Consider the following 21079-nt stretch of genomic DNA (forward strand, 5'->3'; position numbering starts at 1 on the left):
GGAAAAACAAATTTATTTATATCATAAAATGTCATTCCAGTAAAATAAAAATAAATCAGGAGTAACGTATTCAGGCGTCATCAAGTGGAACATCTTGGGCTTTTCATTGGGGTATGAGTTGGCCCCTAGTTGCCCCGTGCTCTATCTGGCCCAGGGCCAGTTGAGTTTTGGGGCGACGACAGCGGCTACATTTAAACCTGTGATACCGTAGACGTCCTTCTACTCCAAAATAAAACCACTAATATTTCAATACTGCTCTTATATCCACACATATTTGGTCCAAGTTCAATACAAAAGCTGCATAATACCCTCAAATTTAAAGATACATTTCAGGTGCTTAGCAACTCAGTATTGAGCAAATTGTATATGAATGAACTCTAACTACATTTTTGAGAATGGGGTGATGAAATAAATCTGGAAACGGCAATCAATCACACCAGAGCTTCAGCGGGGAAACTGGACAGTTTTCAGACACGTAGGAGCCAGTGTTTTCAGACTGAAAGCCATGACGTACTGCGCGGCTCCTGCCTGTCTGAAATCCCCAATCTTTAACACAAAACCAAATCTAAACTCCAATTAAAGGTTTTTTGACTTTCATTCGCGAGCCTCTCTTGACCACCACTACTTATGGGTGGAGGCAAACTCTGTTTCAAGTATTTGACAAAGCGTAACTGAAAACGCTCATGTATCAATTGCCATAATGTGTTCGGCATTTGATCCGTGTGTGTGTGTGCAGCACATGTGAAAAGAACAGACGTTGTAGTAAAATGTGACACGCGTACAAATGCATGCCATGTGAGGTAAACATGTAGCCTGACACAATATCATCTCTATCTCTGTGGCGTCAGGCATCTTTACTGTAGCTTGTCTCTCCCCCTCAGGACCTCTTCAGTCGTCGTAATCTAGAGGTTCTGGGCGCATTTTCACTCCCCTCCTCTCCGAGTGTGGATCTGGAACTAATAGAGGAGCCTGAGGATGCAGGCTTGACAGATAGGCCCCTCAGACTTGCGGCCAGCCTGTTTTGGTTTGTCTGTGCCGTGTTATTGCTTGTGAGGGGGAGCCTCTGGGCCCGTTTCCCTGGAGTAAGCAGCTCTACTTCCAGTGTGGTTTTCTTGCGCTCGGAGACTGGGAAAGCCTTGGACTCTGCCTTGGCTTCGACTGGAGGAAGGGGCGGCAGAGGAAGAAGGTCATGCTTGGATGTTTGTGTGCAGCACTCGCTGGAGTGAGTTTGCGTTGTGGCTGGAGGTCTTCCAAGGCACGTCCTCTTGGCCCTCTGCGGGTGAGGGTCTTCCCCTGCATCGCTTGGCGTGCACCTCTTGCTCTTTCTTGTCTCCTGACTGATTTCATGTTGGCAGAAAACTACTGAGGCCCCGTTTGGGTTGATGCTGTCTGGAGGACTGCTCTCAGTCTGCTGCTCCCGGGTCAAGCCCTGCTTGCGAGTATTCCCAATCTGAGCCACGGCTTCCTTTAAGGCACTGTGGGAAGGCACCTCGTGGTCCTCCTCTGGGAGGGCCTCCTGTCCGGGGCTCGATTCGGACTCTCCAGCTTCAAGTTCCCTTCTTTGGTTTTTGGGACAGGCTCTCTGGTCAATCTGCTGTCCATCACCCATGACACTAGCTTGTTTGGCTCTGAAAAAGTTAAAGGACAAGAGGATGTGAACAGATACTCGAGTGTCCTCTCTGACCGGTGGGGTTGGAAAGTTCTGCATTAGATCATACTTACATCTTTTGAAGCACAGTCTTCTTTGTTTTCGTGGGGCTGTTTAAAGGCTCTTGGGTTTCTCCCGCTCTGGAAAAATATTCCGATCGGCTTTGTTCGCTCAGTTCAGTCTAGAGAGGACAAACAGAATCGGTGTAAACAAAAAATATTATTCCTGGCATCCCCTGGAAAGGTCTGGCTTCACAGCAGACTGCTGTCATCATCTGGCATTGTCGGACATTAAAAAACATCCACTACACTGCTGTAGAAATGATAAGGAATACAATTCAAATAATCCAATAAGATAAAAAGATAGTTTACAAATATTTTCGCCTCACTATTGAACTAAACTATGATACAGTACAAGAGGAATGTCTAAGTTACACCCCAGATGGCACAAATAATTAGTCGCCCACTTAATACTGTCTCCACCTCAAAGGCTTCAGAAAGCAATCACCGGCCTGCCATAGTGACACGTGTTTCATAGTCTCCGCTGTCTGAGGCTTGGAGTGATGCTTCCAGCCTGAGGCAGGATTACTAAACACCATATGACACCATGTTGACAAGTAAAAACAGTGATTAAAGAAGAATCTTTAATACGATGATGGGACCAGGCTGAGGAAAAATACAACGGAGACATGTGAATGGAAAAATGCAAAATAGAGAGGAGGACAGATGATAAGATAAATACAAGTTAGTGAAAGTAGCCTCGTGGTTAGTCGACTGTAGCAGCACTTTGAGTTGCTGGTTCAAAGTTCAACATGCCCTCATACCGAGGGGACCCACTGAGGCAGAACAGGGAACGGGCCAAAGATTGGATCTCACCAACGTGTGCCCTCAACAGGCCACTAATGAAGGTTAATCACAGGTCTGTTCCTTGGCTGACCTGGAACAGACTCTGGATTTATGAGAAGAGAACAAGAGACGCTGCTGGTAAATTGAGCAGAACTTAAAAGGTTGAGAGCCCGACAATTTATCGTAAATTAATACTGCATCAAAAAAGTTGGTGGGAGAATATCAGAGTAGCTCTGGTTTAGAGATTGAGCCTTTGTTCAACCAGAATAAGCAGACTGCAGGTGAAGAGCTTCATGATTTGAGTGACATGCTTTAAACTAACAAGACTAAAGGCCCTGACACACCAAGCCGACGGTCGGCTGTTGGACACTGTTGGCTAGTTTTTTCAGTGTGTTCCGCACCGTCGGCTCTAGTCTGCTCATGTCGGAGTTTTTTCGGCCGATTTAGCATGTTGGAGCTCGTCAGTGAGAGAAATCACTCCGATTGGCTATGAGGAAAGCAAGCCTGCTGGTGCACTTGATTAAAGGTCATGGGTTCACCAAAGTCGTGAGGATTCATCCTTTCGCCACCATGAATGCCTGCACCAAATTTAAAGGCAACCCATCCGGCAGTTGTTAAAATACTTTTGTCTGGACCGACCAAATCGAGCCATCCACAGAGCCATGTCTAAAAACACTCTGTAGACTAATTGAAGTGGGAAAATACAACCAGACAGAAGTTAAATCTTGGAAAATTCGAGGTTGTGGCCACTATGTTTAAATATCAGCCATTTTTCACATCATTATTATTCCATAAACTGGTTGGTAATATGATCAATGTGCACTCTTAAGATGAGACAGAAAGTCGATGTGGTAAGCTCTGGCCTCAACCAGTCGCTGTGAAAAAATCATTAATGTCTCACATGTCATGATACCAGCGACAACATATGACCCGACAGACAAGGAGGAAGGAGTAATTGTCCCAAGCTGCAAGGGCAAGCTGGGGCATTGTGGTTTTGCCCTGGGTGTTGAGACGGAGCTGCACTCTGGTCTGTGGTGTGGCGGACGGAATAAAGAGGCCAGACGGAGGGAGGGTGGTGAATAAGGAGGATGGGCTACAGGGAAGTAGGCGGATACGACGAGAAAGAAAGGACAAGATACTACAGAATGAATTAGAGGGGAGTACAACAAAAAGAGGCACCCCCCAGAGTCATATCGTCTGACCTCAGCAGTCTCTCCAGCGTGCCCACAAACACAAGAATCCTCACACAGGAAGTCCTCCACAGGCCGCCCTTTGTGTAGCGATGGAGTCATGCTACAGTGTGGGCAGAGGTTTAGTCTTTACGCTCGTATCCAGAGCTACAGCGTCGGATTTGAGACAGTGATACACATACAAACATGCATTTTGCCTACGCACTCACACACCCACCCCAACAACAACAATACTGAGAAAGATGTGGGTTGCAATCATTTGCATTGTAAGGCCTTGATATGTATTCTCATCTGTTTAATATGAATAAATGCCGTTTGAAAATGAACTTGAAAGAAAAATCAACAAGAAGCCATTGGGAGGCTCTCTGGGAAAGTTTTGTGCCTTTCTGTTCCTGTCGGCACGACTTCAAAAGAGCAACAGAGAGAGAGAGAGAGAGAGAGAGAGAGAGAGAGAGAGAGAGAGAGAGAGAGAGAGAGAGAGAGAGAGAGAGAGGGAGAGAGAGAGAGGGAGAGAGGTGGAAAAGGAAGAAGCATGAAGAGAGGAAGAGGTTGGATATACATAGAAAGTAGACGGAGAAAGTCAGACAGAGAGAGAGAGATGGTGCATGAATTATTATCACCAGGGGTCCCGGGGTCGGACTTTCTGTATATAGCAACTAGAGAAGAAAGTAGAGGGTTTAAAGATGGAGAAGGGAGGGAAAGAGAGAGAGAGAGAGCTTGAGCATGAACATTATAAGTATCACAAGCTATGTGGATAAAACAGTAAGTATTGTGTGGTCCAATCTCATACGGAATGATGCAAACTCGTTGGAGAGTATCCCATGAAACAGGAGGGAGTGTTGGTGGTAAATAAGAACTTCTACCCGCCGCCGCTGCCACCACCACCTCTCCCTCAGCAACAAGGGTTTAACCCCCCCTATCGCCAGCCAGTCTACTCGCCCCCACACAAAGCTGCAACATACTTCTCGTGATGCAACACGTAGAGCAGACCGACAGTGCCCTCCCCGGCCCCGGAGCCTCCAAAACAACACGGCTCCACCACGGGAGCTGCAACACGACGGCACATCTGGATGTCAGATTATAGAGATAAGCCTGGCAAAAGGGCGAGGAGAGCAGAGAGAGAATGAATCATTTGGTTTTAAAAGGATACCGGTGCAGTTTCTCAAAGCTTGCCCCAAACTCTGAGTGACTCCTGGACACAACTTCAAAAAGATAACCAACTACAGGCTCCATAAAATACAGGGAATGAACTGTTTTCTCCTCTGCCATCTAAAATAAGGTCGGAACACAAGATAGGAAGATTATGTTAGTTATCTTTTAAGGCAGCTGCACTTGAAAGTAATGCACCGATACAGCCGAATAGTCTTTGAGTAGTCTAAAAATACTCCACTGCTGGGATGATAAAACCACTCTTAGTATCACTCACTATACATATATATCCTTTATTTAACCAGGTGAAGAGTCATTGAGATTTAAATCTCTTGTCCAAGAGCGACCTGGCCACTTACCGACTTTACCTTTATCTACCTCGATATACTTTACATACTGTTTTACAAACTGTTACACCTGTACACATACCAGCTACATTCCTGTCTACATCTCTGTGTGTGTGTATATATATATAGTACTTCTAATACTATATAGTACTTCTCATTATTACATACTACATCTGTGTACATATATTACTTCTCATCATGCATATACACACTACATCCTGTTTACAAAATTTACATTTACATTACTATTTTATATTTAATTATGTTTATATTGAAGCCCAATATTTTAACTGCACTTTAGCTTTCACTTTACATCATTTTGTACTGCATTTTATGTCTTAGATTATCATTTTGCTTTTGCTTTTACTTGTGTAATTTCCCCTTTTATATAGAAATATTCTGAGTATTGTTGAAGGAACCTGAGACCAAATATTTTCATTGCCAATCAATGACTTGCTTTGCTGGAATTGGATGAATGACAGATAAAAAACCTTGAACCAAAGACATTTGCTTATGTAGTATCTTACTCTATGTTAACATACATCACGGGTTTGGTCTATATCAGGGGTCTCAAACTCGCGGCCCGCGGGCCAATTGCGGCCCGCAAGACGATATTTTGTGGCCCCCACCTTGATATGAAAGTTTAATGTTAGTGCGGCCCGCAAATTTTTTTTTTTTTTATAAAGTTTTTTATAAAGTTTTTTTTGGGGGCATTTTTTCATTTTTATTGACAGGACAGTGGATAGAGTCTTGGAAAGGGGGGAGAGAGAGAGTGGATGCGGAAAGGGCCACAGGCCGGATTCGAACCCGGGCCGCCGCGGTCAGGACCAAGTCTTGTTACATGGGCGCCCGCTCTACCAACTGAGCTAACCAGGCGCCCTCAGCCCGCGAGTTTTATGTGAATGGCAGTTTGCCGTGGAAGGTCCCTTTGTTGCGCGAGCCCGAGCTGAACGAACCTACCAATCACAGCGGGGTATATGGCTCCCGGGGGCGGGCAATCGGCCGGGCTTGATGCAAGCAGAGAAACATTTCACAACAACTGTGGCGGCGCCCGTGTAACATCGCATAAACTCGATTAAAGCTTGATTTATACTTCTGCGTTGAATCGACGCCGTAGCCTGACGTGCACCTCTCCAGAAATGTAACTACACGTCGCGGCGACGCAGACCGCAACAGCTGTGATTGGTCCAGTCTCTCAGCGATGCTGAGCGGCCAGGACCAAGTTCTACTTCTCTCTGCCTCCATCTTTTCAATGTTTGTTCACACAAATCCACTCAGATATATTTTCTCTTTTCGGCGTTGCAGTAATATCAGTAAAAGTTCTGTGGTTCAACAGTTATTAGCTCCAACTCCCTTAGTTTCTGTTTGTAGTACAAGAAGAAGAAGGAAACTCATAGAGCCGCCGCCAACTAGCGGTTTGGTGGTGTAATTGCAGAGCAACACAAACACAGCAGGCACAACTTTATTGCGGAGTGACACCAAGTGGAATGAATATATATCTTGTCACACAGCCCCAATCATGTCTTTTTCAAAGCCTGCAGTGAAGAGAAAGGTTGGTGACAAGCACAGACAATTTCAGGAAAAGTGGGAGACGCAATAGAGGCCATGTTCAGAAGAACCGTTCATGTTCTTCAATGTTCCATTAATGTTCAGGACAGTTCATGTTCAGAAGAACCCATTCAAGTTAAAGAACTGTTAATAATGACGTTTGAGAAGATTGTTGTTTTTTTTAACAAAGCTTTTTTTGTGGAATACCTGATGCGGCCCAGCCTCACCCAGACTCTGCCTCCAGCGGCCCCCAGGTAAATTGAGTTTGAGACCACTGGTCTATATAATCTACATAAATATCCATGGACATCAGAAGTGGGCCCTTATTGTAGCTTTTATCCAATCAGATTTCCCCTCCTGTGCTGTGTCCTGTTGTTGATTGTCATGTTCTTCAACCAATCAGAATTCGAGTTTTCCATGTTGGGCGGATTCGTTGACACGCCGAAGCTACGTCGGCATTTTTCGTGTGGCGTCCGAGCGGACCCGAGTAGGACCGAGCGGACCCGAGGCGTTCCGAAGGCCCGTTAGCAGCATGCTAAATTCTGGGGTTTATTTAAACTTTTACGTTTACTTAGCTCTGTTTTACAGTGTTTTTTATGTGGTCATTGAACTCTTGAAAGTAGGATGGACCTCGTCTTGAAATGAGGATCAGCTTTGGTGAGTTTAATGATCTTTTTATGTATCTTTATTAGCTATTATTGCTTACTTTACATCGTCTCTGCTGGTGTGAATGAATTCAGATTCAGTGGCCTGGTTGTGTGGGTGTGTTTTGGCAGGTGTGTTTTGCTTGGTGGTCCTATATGATAGTGCTCTGGTATTTAGCACAAACACAACAATCCCATGTCTCACCTGTGGTGCTGAAACAACAGCTTGTCACTGTCTGAATGAGCTGCATTCATATTTTAATACCCCACCCTGTTTAATTGAGGTTTTCCAATGAAACTTGGATGTCGGTGCGGCTTTGTGTGCAGTAAGCAGGAGAGCAGTGGTTTGGCCCTAGAGAAAATGTTGTTTTTGAAAGGCTAAACGCCAACAAATATCGATTGAAGCAGAATATTTCATTAGATAAAAACATGTTGTGAATTTTGTAAATGATTACATCTGTCGTTTTTCAATCAATTTTGACTTTTGGACTGTGGAGTGGACTGAGACTATTAAGCTACAGAGATGAGGACTGATCGCTGAGACTAAATCACATTATTCCTCTCTGTAAAGGTTACTTTCACTATGAATAAGGTGTGGTTAACTTCAAATGACAATAGGAGTAACCGAGCTAGGCTTGCCGTGCGGTAGTCGGTGTTGCACGTGGCTGGGCATACACCAATTTCATTACTTGCCCACCATCGTTTTTTTTTTTTTTTTAAATAAAAAATCAAACCCATTTAGTTCATTATGGCGTATCAGCGGCTTGTTATCAATACATAGTCGGATGACGGACGCTACAAACTGAAATTTGAAGTGTCTGCTCCGTATGGAGTCTCAGCACAGACTAGCAGGAGGCAGATTTCCCACACAGAGAGTTGATAGATAAGACGATGGCGTAGGATTTGGTGTCAAAGTGAAAATCCAAAGCACCTATTTGGCAATACTTCGAATTTAAACCTGATGCTATAACAGAACCATAACATTAATGAGGCAATTGGCGTGCGGAGGACGGAGCGCTCACATCCAGTGTGCATGGCACAGCCGCTCCAGGTCAATCTGTGTAGCATGTGAGCTCGGCATGACCACCCGCTGCTTTGCTAGTTCTATATTTTGTGTGCAGAGAATGATGATTTTGCCCGCCAGTGCTAGGCACATGTGCCTTTGTTAACAAACACTGGTTGCACCTGTAGCCATAGCTCTAGTGTCATGGTGAGGTTATTCGAAGGCAGTTTATTTGCAGGAGGATAGCACTGAAGGCCAAGGTCGAAAATAAACGGCCCGCCACTCTCTACAATATAATAACAATTTTACTGCGTAGAAACATTCAGCTTTTCAGGAACCAAGAATAAAAGGCTTTTTTGCAGTTTGACAACCATGTATTTTTAGTTTATCTAATGGGGTTTTGCAAGGGTTTTTTAAGAGCCAAAGAGGTCAGAGCTCTTTCTCAACCCATCATGGAGGCATTGCAAATGTTAACTTGAAGTTAAAACATGAAAATTACCAGGGAAAAAAAGTCAGAAAACAGGTCAGCATGGAAAGCTCTGATCAACCATCAACTCATATATGCTTGTGTGATCCTCCACAGTAGATTGTTTGTTCTTGGATTACTCTAATGTCTTTGTATCTCATCCAACACACACAAAACCAGTGAGATGCCATTCTATAAAGCCAGCCATTCACTCATCTGTCACAAGATAATGATTCATACCACTTGAAATAATTGAATCCCCTAAAGTATTCGAGTTATAAAAATGAAATGATTCTCTCCACTGGAAAGCCTTTGAACAGCTCTATGGTGGCACAACTAAGTATACAGAATGCTTAAACTGGCACCAAGAAACAACAACACTATTTAACTGTCAGGGCAGACATACCTCCTGCAGAGATGTTCATGAAAATAGTTCACAAATTCCCCCCCGTCTCCCTCCTCCCACCCTGCGCCCACAGAGGAAACATGCCCTGTTTGTCTAAGCTCACCACATCTTCCCTGAAACAAAGTCAACAAACATGCATGGGCACATACTTGTCTCAAAAAGAGGACAGTTTTTTTATCCCTGAACAATGACAAACCTTTTTGGATCCACCCATGTTTAAGGAATAAGTCAAGCTGTTTGGACTCACTTTGTGGAAATCAATGACAGCAGCTTAAGACAGGATGGAATGAAGGGACGTGATCGTGTGCTGTACAGAGATCACAGCCGTGTATCTGGCCTTGGTGCAGAGGAGATCAGCAAACACTGGAGGCTTGGGAAAGCGCTGCTCGCTAGCTGTTGCGAGCTGTGAAGAACAGAGACGTGCTGAGGTCATGAGTAAACACACTGGCTCGTCCACAGCTCAGAAGAGGGGGGGACTGGAAACACATCTGCTCTGCCTTTGATCCAAACTTCTGCGGCCCAGCACGCCACTCACCTCAGCTGCCCACTCTGTGCCTGACTAGAAAACATCGGCCACAATCCTAAACACTAGCTCTTCCTTCCCATGCTGCCCTCCACTCTGTTGGTGCTGACTCACAATAGGAGCAACTTTTTATGAGGGACTTAAATCTTCAAATGTCAAGAAGAAAAAACATTGAGATGCATTTTGTTTGCTTCCCACGCAAACACAGTAGTTTCTACCTCTGCAGAGCAACAGTCGGTTCTCGGTTTCTGGGTTGTAACAGACCGAGTACATCAGGCTGATATTCGTCTCTTAATAAATCAAATATCCGACCGTTACTGTCGCCCCCCCACAGATGAGATGGATGTCAGGATACATTTTACTCAGCAGCTCCAGACATGACAGTCATGACTTTAAATGTGTCAGCATGCTCAAACCAAAGCACTTGTCTGATGGTCGAACGGCATCTGAAACCCTCTCCTAGTTTCCAACATCAACAACTTCTGTAACTTTTGGTGCGTGAAGGGGAGAAAGTAAACAGGGTTCAGGGCTCCAGAGCGCGACCATTTTGGTTACATATGTGACTTAAAATCTGTCAAGTGAGACTAAACATTTTCATTGGTCACACGGGTGCACCTGACATTTAGCAGGTCTGTCTCTGTCTGTATGTGTGAAACAGCGCCCTGTACTCCTCCTGGAGCGACTTCACAACCATAAAACATACCGATAATTCAAAATGAAGAGAACTATTGATTGGGTTTTTTTGCCAAGAAAAATGCTGCGGTCCCCGTTACCCCTGTCCTCGGCCCTGAACGGCCCAGCCAAGACCCAACATCATCGGCAGAGCACCACCTGTCTCCCCGGTCCCCGGTCCCTGGTAAGATGCCTGATCCTGATCAGAGGCAACTTAACCACTAATTTCTTCTCTGCTTTGATGTCTGGAGCCCCGAGGGTTACAACTTTTTTTCCATTGTTTACACAACTATTTCTTTCACTTTGCGTGTGAACAGCCTAGTGTAACACTAGAATGCCTTCCAGGAAAGACTGTCTGAGAGAACAATTAGCACGGCAGGCTTTTCACCCCAGTTTCAGGTTTGGAACAGCTAGAAACACAACATGGTTTGGTGACATGGTTTGTTTTGAGCATAACCTCCTTAAGGCAACAAGCGACCTGTAAATCCATATATCCACATTTTTATCACTTTTTAAGTTTTTATGGCAAACGTGTTAGCAGGTTAGAAAGTCCAAAATTCACTCTCTTTCTAGTTCTCTTGTTATCTCCACCAGCTCCTGAGGGGAACATTTCTTACTTTGCTGCTAAATGCTCAAATATGTTCACCTGCAAATCGCTAAATTTGTCTGTCTGCTGTTTGGTGCTGGGCAGGTAGTGTACAGTGGGTCTATCGGAGCTTTTTGCTGAAAACAGATGCCCGCTTCTGCTGGAAATGGTGTTGATGAGAGCTGTGAGACTGAACCAAAACAGTAAAGTTGTGGCCGAAACGATATGCTAAAAGACACTCCGTACAGACAGACACTTCGTAGAGTTGAGAGTAGGGCTGCACGATTTTGGAAAAAATTTAATTGCGATTATTTGGCTGATATTTTAATTGTGATTTGATTTGCGATATTACAGGGAATTATAATTTTTACATCATTATTCTTATTTTCATTGAAAAACATATTAAAATGATTATGGTGCGATTTTTGCAGGGATCTGTACCAAACAAAGATGTTTTCAGAAGTCTGTAGAATATGATCTGTAGGCCAGGACTACACTGCAGCACGACAATATTATATTTAAAATGGTACTTTGACAGACATTTTTGCAGCCCTAGTTGAGGAGAACTGCGGAATTGGGTGATAATTCTCGGTGGGTTCATCACTATGACCAAGCCCGTTCACATTACACATAGTTATTTGATCCATGGTTGATATAAATCTAAATTGAATGCTGTTTCAGAGAAGATGTAGTAAATCTGCACAAAAAAATCTAAACCCAAAACCCAAATCCTCAACCCAAAAATGTAGGTTTCGGTATTGACTTTGAGTACTGAAAATCAATGATAATTGGTAACTTAGTTCCCTCTAGACTACTGGAAATGACTAAACCTCCCCATCTCCTCTTCAAACCGAACCACAGCTGAAAATATGACTAATAAGAGATACAAGAGGCTACAGCATGCTCCAGCGTGGGAGACATTGGACATTCACAGGACAAAAGGCCAACCATGATGTCACCTTAGTTAGTTCCCTCACAACATAACCCCCTGACCTTATGAGAAGTGCTAATTTGATGAGTCTACATTTCCACTGCGGTTGAGGATTTTTGTTAAACAAGTCACACAAACTGAATCCTAACTACAAAACCAAAACCTCCCTAAACACAGGGAAATGTGTCATTTTTTTGGGACTAGCGGGCTGGTGCTGTCAAGAGTTGTGGAATAAAAGAGCACTTATTAAGCACATGACCAACTTTGACATAGAACTCCAAAGGCCTCATTATTTTTAGACAGCAACATTATTATTACGTCTTACATCAGCTGTGACTCAATGCATAAGATTTTTTTTTTTCATTTAGATTTTCTACTTTTTTGGCAACGCTTAAAATGCAAAAACTCAGTTTCTGACAAATTAGAACAGAGCGAAGGAAGTAAACAAATAATTGTTTTTGTCATGTGAAAAACTTTAGCCCTGCTGTCTGGTATCTTTCCCTTAAAAACCACGTTCGAGGTTGGGCTAGTGAGAGCTCCACCACAAGACTCCCACCCTCCAATTCCCTCTGCTTGTACTGTATGAGCCCAGAGAACCACATCCTGAGGAGAGGAACGCAATCGACAGCAATGCCTCCTTGAACTGGAAAATTGGTTACACAATCTGAACTTTTCACTGACGACTGTGTTGCTCCACTAAAAATATTACAATCACTGCTTTCATTGGAAGCCAAGCTGTGGAGAGTGCAGAGACATTTCAAAGGGAAACAATAGCAAAAACCCCATAGAAAAACAGCAGGCCACTGATCATGGGATGTGATGGGAGAGATGTCTGTCCTTGATGTGAGTGCCAAGGTGAGAGGCTCCACCGCCATTTCCCACAATACTCTGGGGAGTTTGGGATCAAATGAGCACTGGCCAAAGGACATTTGTCCATAATGGACAAAAAAGAACTACAGTCGAAAGGTCTTATGACATGGGCAGTACACATAATATACAGAGCATGGACTCTTACAGGGAAATACCCACTGAACCCAACTTTATCCGAGTCTAATCAATCAAGGCACATGACATTTAACTGCACACAATCACATTAACTGAATTCTCCCTTAAAAATCCAATGTACTTGTACCAGAATGATGAAGCGTGTTGTTGTAGTTAGAGCTGCAACGATTAATCGATTAGTTTACTCTTACTCCTCTATATCCGTAAACAAAACAAGACATTTGAAGTCATCGTGTGGTTTGGGAAACAATGATCGACATTTTTCACCATTTCCTGACATTTTTAGACCAAACAAGTAATCAATTAATTGAGAAAATAAGCAACAGATTAATCGATGATGAAAATAATCATTAGTTGCAGCCCGTAGTTCTCTTGAACCACGAATAATATGCTGTAAAACCAGAATACAATGTATTAATGATATATTATATTAAGTGTATACTAAGTGTTTACACTTAAAGCGAGATGGTTAAAGGGTAGACAAAGTCCAGATTTTTATATAAGATGAATATTATGGTCTGACAATGTCAAGATTGACTGCAGAGCCACAATGAGCTTGGATAAAAGTTGAGTTGAAGTATATACACTTTCCCAAGAGCTAAAATGTACAAAATTAGTTTTGGCAATTTTTTCGACTACCCATTAATGTTGAGGTTTACAACAATCCCACGTTTGAGTTTGACCAAAAAAAACAACCTAAATTGTACAGCTGGGGTGAATAGACAGAATGTGGGAGCAGGAACTTTTTTGAAGAAGGGGTGACTCTGCACATTTGGACCCCACCTCACTATCCAACCCCCTGCCATCCTCTCGTATCCCTCTGGTATCGAGGATCAGCATATATAAAGTGAGAGTACAATTTGGCAACACATCCCTATAATAACACACAGACCCACGCAGGAGTTTTTGCCAGGCGACTGGAAGAGGAAATAGAGGAGTATAAACAGCACTCACCGCGGCCAGGCTCGGGTTTCCATGGTGCGCTGAGGCATCCTCTGGACAGCTCACACACACAACGTAGCGTTCAGGAAACACACGCAAATCTGAAGTCAGGCAAAGAAACAACACAGACTATGCTAGTTAATAACTTGGGCTCACCTCTAATTATGAGTCAAAGAAGGAAATGTGGTGGAGGTTTGAATTTACATCTAGAAACAGTATTTACTATCCCTCAGACCGAAGAGAAAATGGCAGTTTACAGATAACTGTTGAGCTTTATGAGCTGCATAAACGGCATGAAATATTAGGAAATTTTATGTTAGCAACGACTCTTGGGAGCAATATGACTGTTTCATGTACTACAAAGACAAATACCATTTACAACGACAATACTATAACATGTATTATATCATGACAATAAATCTAAGCGCTCCAGATTAACTGACTTCAACATATCACCTCAACTGGACAGCCAAACCGGCCAATATCTGATCTATGGCCTGTTATATAGTCTCCTGTATGTAAAGAGCTTGCATAGCAATGGAAGTGAACATTTTGAACATTAATGTGCATAATGAAAAATACTGATGAAGACGTAACTTCCTGCGTGAACAAATAATAGGAGCATTACAACATACTCCAGTATTCTTTATCCACTCAGCTTACCACCCTCTGTTCAAAGGGTTTACAGCTGTGGGTAATTTAGTCCGTAAAAGATCATATTCCTCCTCAGTGGCCATTTTTTAATACATTGGTTTTGCTTCACTTGTGTGTATCAGTGGTTAATAAACACAGCCAATACACACACTTTGGCTTGCATATATACCACACTTGCATTGGTGTGCGCACACCTGGTGGAGAGTATGTAACGAGGATGAATCAAGATGTCTATGTCGGTGGGAAGGTTTGGAAGTCAACTGATTGCTCAACAACTACTTGCAAGATTACCATGAAATTTGCAGTAGAAATGATTGGCTATTGGTAGAAGGGTCATAGAACTGTTTGCTGTGGTAATTTGACTAGTACAAAAGAAAATGGCGATAGTTTTTAGTTGTTATGGTGACAACAGAACACACGTCAATGGGGCCGTAAAGTCTGTGGCCTGTAAGAGAATGGACGCAGCTCCCGTAGACAGCTGGCTGGCTAGTTAGCTATGTAACTTGTCCCCAGACCCGGTGCTGCCGCTGGCCACCAGCCCACTGTTAGACTCGTTTTCTGTAATCAGTGTAGCACCAAAGCCTGACGGAACAAGCCCAAGAGCTATCCAGCCATCTGTCCGCTATGCTACCTTGTTAAATTCCACCATGCTTAAATGCCACACTGCTTACGGAAAACGAGCTGAACAACGTTGTCACTCATTTGGCGTTAACAATTTGCTTTCCTCCGCTGTGAGGTTGTTAATTTTGATTAATTTAAGTTTTCTATGTGCCTCGTAACGTTACTACTCCACTGCGCATTTACTCATTGTTACTGCAAAACTTCACCTCAGGGAGACTTGCTGCAATTCGGTTTATTTTATGCGGAAGTCAGCCCGCTGTCTTTATGGCAACGGTACACATAAAAATGGCCCCCGCTCTGACCATGCTGCTACGTTGATTTGAACGGGAATGTCCGTTCTACTCCTACTGTATATTCTATTTCTATGCATTCATCTATGTCTAAACGGACATGAAACTCTAATAGAAAGATTGTAATGAAATTAACTGAGCAAATTTGTGCTTTCCAGAGGATGAACCCTTTTGATTTTGGATATTCCACAAGCTTTTCTCTTGAGCCCCCTTACCCAAGTAAAATTTTAAAGTTTACTGAAATGATATCCCATAATCTAATAGACAGATTGACGATCATATTAATCTACAGAATAGAATAAAAAAAACAAAAAAACATCCCATTTTAATGAGCTTATGGCTGTTTCTGTAATGGCAACCATAGGACAAATTTTACAGTTTTTGTCCCACTGATAATAGCCTGAGAATAGAAAAAGTGTTGTTAGTTTGTGTTGTGGGGTGAAATGAATTTGAGCCATATCAGAAAATATCACTGATCTCTGATTGGCTAATTATAGTAAAAGTTTAAAAAAGTCCCATTGTGTTTTAGCCTCGTAGTCTTCCTAACAGGATTTTAATCGTACCATTTTGCCTTGTATAACTAGCCAATCAGAATAAAGACTTTTGTGTTATAGCGGATTGAACATTTTTACATGACCTGTCCACTATGTACAGCTAACTCAGTGGACCGAATTACACAACCTTTGACCCCAGGAGACTGGGTATAATTTGATGTGTAACGGACCTGCTGAGAGAAGCCGTCATCTCAGCCTGCAGCAGGTCAGTGCTGCCTTAACATCCAGGCCCCCAGGGAACAGATATTAACTTTACTGACAGGAAGAGAGCCATGTTGGTCCCATGAAAAGGTGGCCAAGGGTCACAGGCACTAGATGGGCCATGGAGATAGATTCTCACTGCCCTCCATAGACAGCCCTCCAATCTCTCTCTCTCTCCCACTCTCAGTAGCCTCTCAAGGGAACCACTTAATGGCCGCCTGTTCTCAACAACACCCCGAGCAGGTAGGGACAGGACATAAAAACAAGTGAGGGGGAGAAAAATCAACATGCACACCACAGATGACTTTCTCTTTCTGTGGGAAAAGTACGAGCTATTGAGATGTCTATTTCTGATTCATTTAACTGGAAATTGATTCTTTGAAAAGATGGAGATTACGTACCACCATGGAGCTGCTTGACTGCACATCTGAGGTTGATGTGTCGCTTCAGAAAATTGGCAACCAGGTTGAAGTTTTTCCCTATAAAGAGAAAACAAAAAAGAAATACACTTACGGGTAAAAAAAAAAAAAAAGCAGAAAGATACCTAGGAAAAAATATTGTACGTGACACCATTTCCAAGGCTTGAAGATAAAGTAGATAAAGTGGTTAATCAAAGGACATACTATGCAAATGTTTTTAAACCCCTCATATGATGAATTCCACAATTGGCACTAGTTCCATCACATACTGTAGAAGCGAGGGCTCAGGGTTCAGATCATATCACGGTTTTGAGTCACGGATCGGATCAGTAGAATAAAGGAAGTAGATATAACTATAAATATCGGCTGATAACGATCGGCAGTAAAACTTTATTTCACACTATGATGGTTTGAGAATGAACTGTGTAATTAATCCATGGTTCACATGCGTTCTGAACCGTGGGGGGGATCCGTAAGGATCACAGATCAACTACGGTCTGTTACACCACTAGTAGAAGCACACTTGGCTAGGCTATGCTGGACTTCAAGTGAATACAGGAATAAAGATCAAACCTGTAAAAATACAGCAGCTCTACTTCTTTAACATAAAAAAAAATAGAATTACCGCACTACGGTTGTATGCCTCCGCCAGACAGTCAAGTTGCAGTTTACATCCATGTCTGTCCAAAATGTCATCACTTTATCTTTTTATCCTATTGGACATTTGTGTAAAATTGTCATAATTAGAGTGTTTTGTGAGGTCACAGTGACCTTGACCTTTGACCACCAAAATCTAATCAGTTCATCCTTGAGTCCAAGTGGATGGACGTTTGTGCCAAATTTGAAGGAATTTGTTCAAGGCGTTCCTGAGATATCACGAGAACGGGACGGAAGTGAGGTCACAGTGACGGCTGTTGCCGGCTTAGAGGCATAAACAATGCTCATTCCTACACATTATTATACTGTTAGCTCTATATGGTTCGAAATGCTTAAGATACATCTCATCAATTTCCTGCTAACCTTACTCAGTCCAAGGGCCAGTATACTACAAAACCAGCTAACTCATCCTTGGATTGACAAACTATTTATTCTGTTTTAACCGACCTCCCAGTTTGGAGCAAGCAGAGAAACCACCTCTGCTCTATTTGTCGTGGAATGTGTGTCACGGTATGTAAGATGTGCTGGGCAGAAACCGAGGCCTGTTGCCTAATCTGGTAGGAATTTGTTGACTTAAAGCAAGGGTCCTGCTAACACGCTATGCAGTTGTTCTTTGTAAACAGGACAACAGTTCTGGGAGGCTGACAGAGCCTGCTCACCCTTTGGTACTGTCTTGGTACCCTTTTCCTCTTCTTGTTAATGTGACTGTAAAACTATACCCTGCTTGACTTTACCACCACCTCTCCATTATTTTTTTTTCTTATTTGGCATTCTCATATTGCTGTAGTCGTGTGAACACCTCATTAAATGCTGACTATGGGGCTTTAAGTATTTTAACGTCAATTAAAGGATTATATGTTTTCTGTAGTTTGAGAAAATCCTGACCTCTTGCACTCAGAACTCCCTGGATAATGTCAGAAATGCACTGTCATCAAGCTTAAAACCAGGGCTTTCTTTGTCTCTGAAAAGCTGACATTTTGGGAGCGGGGAGGTTTTCACCCGTTGGCAACAACACTGACAGTCACTCATAAATAAAACTTAAAACAAACTTGAACAAGTCTCCTCTAAAAGTGTATCTACAACTGGAACAAACATGTTCCACACGATGCGTCAGCATACAACACACAGAGCAGACAGCAGGTTAACAGCGTTGGCCCTCGTGCCTTTGTGATCATTCCCCTTTCGCTGTTAGCTGATGTCATCTCAACACATAAACATCTTCAAAAAGAAGCCCTCTCGTGATTCTTTGGATAATGACATGCAATTACAGAGGCAGTGTGTCACAAAACTGCCACAGGTATACACTTACGTCCACTGGTCAGTGATTAATGGCACCACCATGGCTTTCTTTTTCTTTGTGTTTGTAGCTGCATTGACAACCAGGGCCCCCACTTTGGCAAACACAATTCATACTTACAAATATATACAAACATATAAATCAATATAACAGTCAGTCAAATCTATTTCAAAGAAACCAAGCTCAGTCTGTCAGATTATAGAATACAAACTTTACAGTTAAAAGTTAAGTCCAATTAAAATAAAAGGTGAGAAATCAAAGGGCTTTTGAAATATGGATACTCGTTTGTTGCTATGATACTAAGCAATTACAATCAATATTTTTCTTAAGATAATAGGGAAAACATTGGCACCTAGGTGACAGGCTATAACACTTGTCAGTTTAGTGCCTTTGGGAGTGCGTCTGATCTTCAAAAGCTATTATGTAGAAATTTTGCCTCCAGTAAAATTCATGTTCGACAGCGTAATCAAAATTTGTGAACATTCGTTAAAGTCTCTAATCTGCACAATAGAAGGGAGACTTCTAGGTCAGTGATGGCCTCGCCCTCTTTATTTTTTCATTCTAGCCATCTAATCAGGGACATTAACCTATACAAAACAAGTAGGGCTCCAGGAGCTTGACATTGGGAATCCCTGCCCGGCAGCAGTAGGACATTGCAATAGAAAGGCCATGAGACAGCTTTAGGTGAATGATAAATAGGGATTTGTAGGAATCATTTTACATCCTCTGTTTTGTCAACCAAGGGCTCAGGTAACTCTATAACTGTAACTCTATAAATACAGCACAGTCTGTAAGTATAATGGAAATGACGTGTGTAGTAACTGTCGTTTTTGTCCATAATGTAATTGAATAAATATACATAAGTGTGCAAGAAATAAAATGTTTCATATTTTGGTTTCGAGTCCTTTGTATAAGCCACGTACATTAGCTTGATAACTTCTCTAGTGGTGCTCTTCCAGGCCTCTAAAGGCCCTGACACACCAAGCTGACGGACGGCCGTTGGACAGTTTGGGGCCGTCGGTGAGCGTCTTCGGCTTAGTTTTCGTGGTGTGTCCCACACTGTCGGCTCTAGTCTACCCGTGTTGCAAGTTTTTCGGCCCATTCAGCATGTTTAATCGGCGGCTTTAGGAGCTCAAGCCTGATCTTCAGCAAGTGAAACACATGTTGGATTGAAGTCAGGTGATTTACAAGGCCACTGAACAACAAGAAAAATGTGTCAAAGTCCAAATTCTTATGGACTATGCTGTACAGGGTGGATGTCTTGTTGAACCAGGAGACACATGTTGATGTTAGATTCATGAGTACATATGCTGTTGATGTACCTCCCTCACTGAATTGTCTCACTGAGTTGGGGTCCTTGGAAGTCTGTCCCTTCAATACTTGATGTATATATAGTATATGTAGTAATACTGGATAGGCCCCAAGCTTTAAATAGAGTGCTTAATTACTCCCAAAGGGAAATTGCATTAACACACTGTATGGTATGTCGAGCATCTTTGCAGTTAACAATAGCAGCATTCCTTTATTTGAAAAATTCTCATATCCTATTATTCTTTAAATAGCAAAGCAGCGGACATCTATCGCCCATTCTGGATGTCTACCCAGAGAGGAATGCAGATCTGTATCTGTTTTGTTTTCTCTGCCCATTCTGGGTGCAGGAGGGAAGCATCTTTCATTGCACATTCATGGCGTTCTATGTTTTCAGAAGCTTTGATTTTGTCCGTTAGTCTCTTTGGCCTCATTTCTAGCTCTACAACTATTCTCATTGCTTTCCCTGGTGGGCTGAGCTTGCCAATTCCCAGGACAAGTTTGACAGGGACGTCTGGACACAGAGTTGGGAACCAGTGCAAACGCCGCGGCCCGAGACATCAGCTGTTGCTCCAACTTTATAACGTCCTGCACAGCGCAGAGTTGCTCTTGGCCCTCTGCCCGGGTTCTCTCGTGCTAAGCTTACATTCATGTTTCTCTCTCACAAACAGTTTGCTAGTGCCTCCTCTGGGAATGAGTGGCCCCTTTCTGTGGCAACTGTGGCCCACAGTGGTGCAATAGCCAAATCTGCAGAGTGGAGACTTTAAAAAGGTTTCATTTGTACTTCCTGCAAGAGAAGATGGTCTTGCTTAATTGTTTTGAAACCTGACGCACAACAATATCATGGCAGGTCAAACCGTAAACAAGCCAGCACGCCATGTTTTCAGAAATGTGGTAGATAATAACGTAACCGCTTGTATGGAGACACTTATATCATCTTGTAATATACCACAGGACAACTGCAGAAAAAAGACACAGTCTCCACAAGGCTGGTGCCAAGGGTAGAGTACTGTACTTTCGACACACATGCACACGCAAACACACACACACACACACACACACACACATCCCTGCAGCTTTCACCGCTTCCTGGGAAAACAATGAGAGGAAAGAAAAGTCAACAAACCAAAAGGCATCCAGAGTGACTAGGACTGTAAAATGGAACAGACAGGG

The 21079-nt window shown here is 42.8% G+C and overlaps 1 protein-coding gene and 1 long non-coding RNA gene across 3 annotated transcripts in view; one reads left to right on the forward strand and one right to left on the reverse strand.

Annotated features, from left to right (window-relative positions):
• Window positions 1–21079, reverse strand: part of slx4ip (SLX4 interacting protein) — a 40743-nt gene continuing 19664 nt past the window's right edge. For both annotated transcript variants that reach the window (XM_074646552.1, XM_074646553.1), the window contains exons 5-8: window positions 16627–16704; window positions 13918–14006; window positions 1723–1829; window positions 1–1628 (exon numbers count right to left, since the gene is read on the reverse strand). In XM_074646552.1, coding sequence (XP_074502653.1) covers window positions 878–1628; window positions 1723–1829; window positions 13918–14006; window positions 16627–16704 — 1025 coding nt within the window. In that variant the 3' untranslated portion in view covers window positions 1–877. The remainder of the gene's footprint in view (window positions 1629–1722; window positions 1830–13917; window positions 14007–16626; window positions 16705–21079) is intronic.
• Window positions 7271–21079, forward strand: part of LOC141774166 (uncharacterized) — a 29101-nt gene continuing 15292 nt past the window's right edge. The window contains exon 1 of the long non-coding RNA XR_012595252.1: window positions 7271–7384. This is a non-coding gene — a long non-coding RNA (uncharacterized LOC141774166). The remainder of the gene's footprint in view (window positions 7385–21079) is intronic.

Source organism: Sebastes fasciatus, chromosome 9 (genome assembly GCF_043250625.1).
Source record: "Sebastes fasciatus isolate fSebFas1 chromosome 9, fSebFas1.pri, whole genome shotgun sequence".
Lineage (NCBI taxonomy): Eukaryota > Metazoa > Chordata > Actinopteri > Perciformes > Sebastidae > Sebastes > Sebastes fasciatus.